General features: G+C 50.2%; 1 protein-coding gene across 1 annotated transcript; it reads right to left on the bottom strand.

Moving 5' to 3' along the window:
• Positions 1–476: 476 nt before the first annotated feature.
• LOC119337504 lies at positions 477–1,160 on the bottom strand. Its single transcript, XM_037609668.1, has one exon. It carries the CDS (start codon positions 1,158–1,160, stop codon positions 477–479), a length of 684 nt encoding a protein of 227 aa, XP_037465565.1.
• Positions 1,161–2,136: the final 976 nt, after the last annotated feature.

Genomic DNA, 2,136 nt, shown 5'->3' with positions numbered 1-2,136 from the left:
CTCATTGGATCACAGAGACATTTCGCCAAATTACATGCTGATATCGTGCTGCATCTTAATAATCTGCGCTTCTTTCACGAAGCTGATCTTCGCACCACAACTCGATCGCGGGTGATAAATAGATAAAACAAGATCAACTAAACTGTAAACGGAAGCAGACGGAGTGGAACTTTGAGCTATTCCACACGCAATATATCAATATATGTACTGTACATAACCACAAATTAGCATGACTGTGTAGTTTTCCTCGCAGCTGCGGCTATTTACATACTATTATCAGCATTGTTTGCCTGTATAAGTAATTTTCCTCTGCGGGGATGCCTGTATAAGAACTGCATATGTACGTTCTTGTCGCTAAGACGGATGAGCCTATAATGAATAGAATAGCAGAGTATAGGCCATTGGCGTGCTAAGCAGAGCATGGCGGAGCCGAGCAGAGGAGGAGAGCGAAGCAGAGCCCGAGGAGGAGCAGTGTGCTACGGCGACCTGGAGCGGCAGCTCTCGTGGTCGATGGGCGCGACGACGCCGGTGCGGTAGTAGAAGACGAGGGGGCAATTGAGGCGCGTCCAGAAGCCGACCTTGAGGAAGATGCCCTTCTTCCACCGCGTCCGCGCGTTGCCGGACAGGGTGATGGGCACCAGCTCGGACCTGACCGCCTCCTCCATTGCCTGCACCCCGGCGGGGTCCAGCCTCCTCCCGCGCGACTCCCCGCTGTACGGCAGCGTGACGGAGCTCTCCCGGGCAACGGTGAAGGTCTCGGCGCGCAGCTGTAGCAGGGTGGTGCCGTTGAAGTTGACGTCGATGTTGAAGCTGGAGAAGGAAGTGTTGATCTTGGAGTTGGTGTTCTCGGCCAGAAGATCGAACTTGACCTGTATGTTCCTCATGACGCCGTCGGCCGGGCTGTAGTCGAGCTGCAAGAGCTGCGCGTTGGTCACCTCTATGTACGGCATCTGGGGCTTGTAGATAAAGTACACGGCCAACATCGTGGCGCCCAACACGAGGACGCCGATGGCCAGCAGCATGCACAGGATCACCGCCATCCACACCCACGGGGAGCTCCTCTGCCTGTCGTTGTACCGCGGTCCCTTCCACCGATGGCGGCGATGACCCGCCTCAGCCGACCTCTCGTCGTGGTGGTGGTGGTGGTGGTCCGCCTCCATCCTGCTATCTCCGGCCCTCATCTCATGTCGCGGGGCGCTTCGAGCTGGGTTGATATCGGAGAGATGGAGCGTGCATTAGTAGTACACGGAAATGGACTAACGGCTCGCATCGATTGCTCCCGCTAAATAGAAAACAATGCTGGCTACTTGTGCGAGAAATAAACTACGCTTATACATACTAATTAAGTTCATGCAGTGCTGCTCTAACATCATAAGGATGAACCGAATAGGATGGAAGCCACGGATCTAGGCGAGGTAATTAAGCAACGGCTCTTTTATTTTTTTAATAGCTTAGGCAATGGTTAAACAACAGAAAAAATAATATAGGAAACAAATATCAACATCCAAAACTAATTAAGCAACGACTCTTTTATCTGCTGTATGCTCTTTGAAGTATGCTAATTATGTTTATCCGTTGAAGTTAAGGCATAAATCATGGACCAGTTTTTGATTTAGTCCAGTTTTTACAGATGTCGGTGCAACAAACCCTGGGTCTGTTGCCTAGACTGTGCACAGGCACAGGAACAAGATTACAGCACCGGGCCATACCAGAGTATAAGAGACCAGTATCATTGAAGAACCAACATGCAGATCAAGAGGACCAAGATCAAGCCTAAGAGACAAGACACCGCCAGGAGAAAAGCCTACCTTGCCGGGCAGGCGATCTCGACAAGGGCGGGGTCACCCCCGGAAGAAGGCATCCAAGACGTCTCGACAGGGCCTGCCGGGGCTGATACGTCTCCATCATATCTATAATTTATGAAGTATTCATGCTGTTATTTTATCATTCTTGGATGTTTTACAATCATTTTATAGCAACTTTATATCTTTTTTGGGACTAACCTACTGACCCAGTGGCTAGTGTCAGTTGTTGTTTTTGGCTTGTTTTTTACATCGCAGGAAATCAATATCAAACGGAGTCCAAACACCGCGGAACCTTTTGTGGATTTTTATGGACCAGAAGAGAACCATTGGG

The sequence above is a fragment of the Triticum dicoccoides genome, chromosome 7B (assembly GCF_002162155.2).
Source record: "Triticum dicoccoides isolate Atlit2015 ecotype Zavitan chromosome 7B, WEW_v2.0, whole genome shotgun sequence".
NCBI lineage: Eukaryota > Viridiplantae > Streptophyta > Magnoliopsida > Poales > Poaceae > Triticum > Triticum dicoccoides.
Note: the sequence above shows the minus strand (reverse complement) of the source record. Positions and strands in the feature narration are given on the sequence as shown.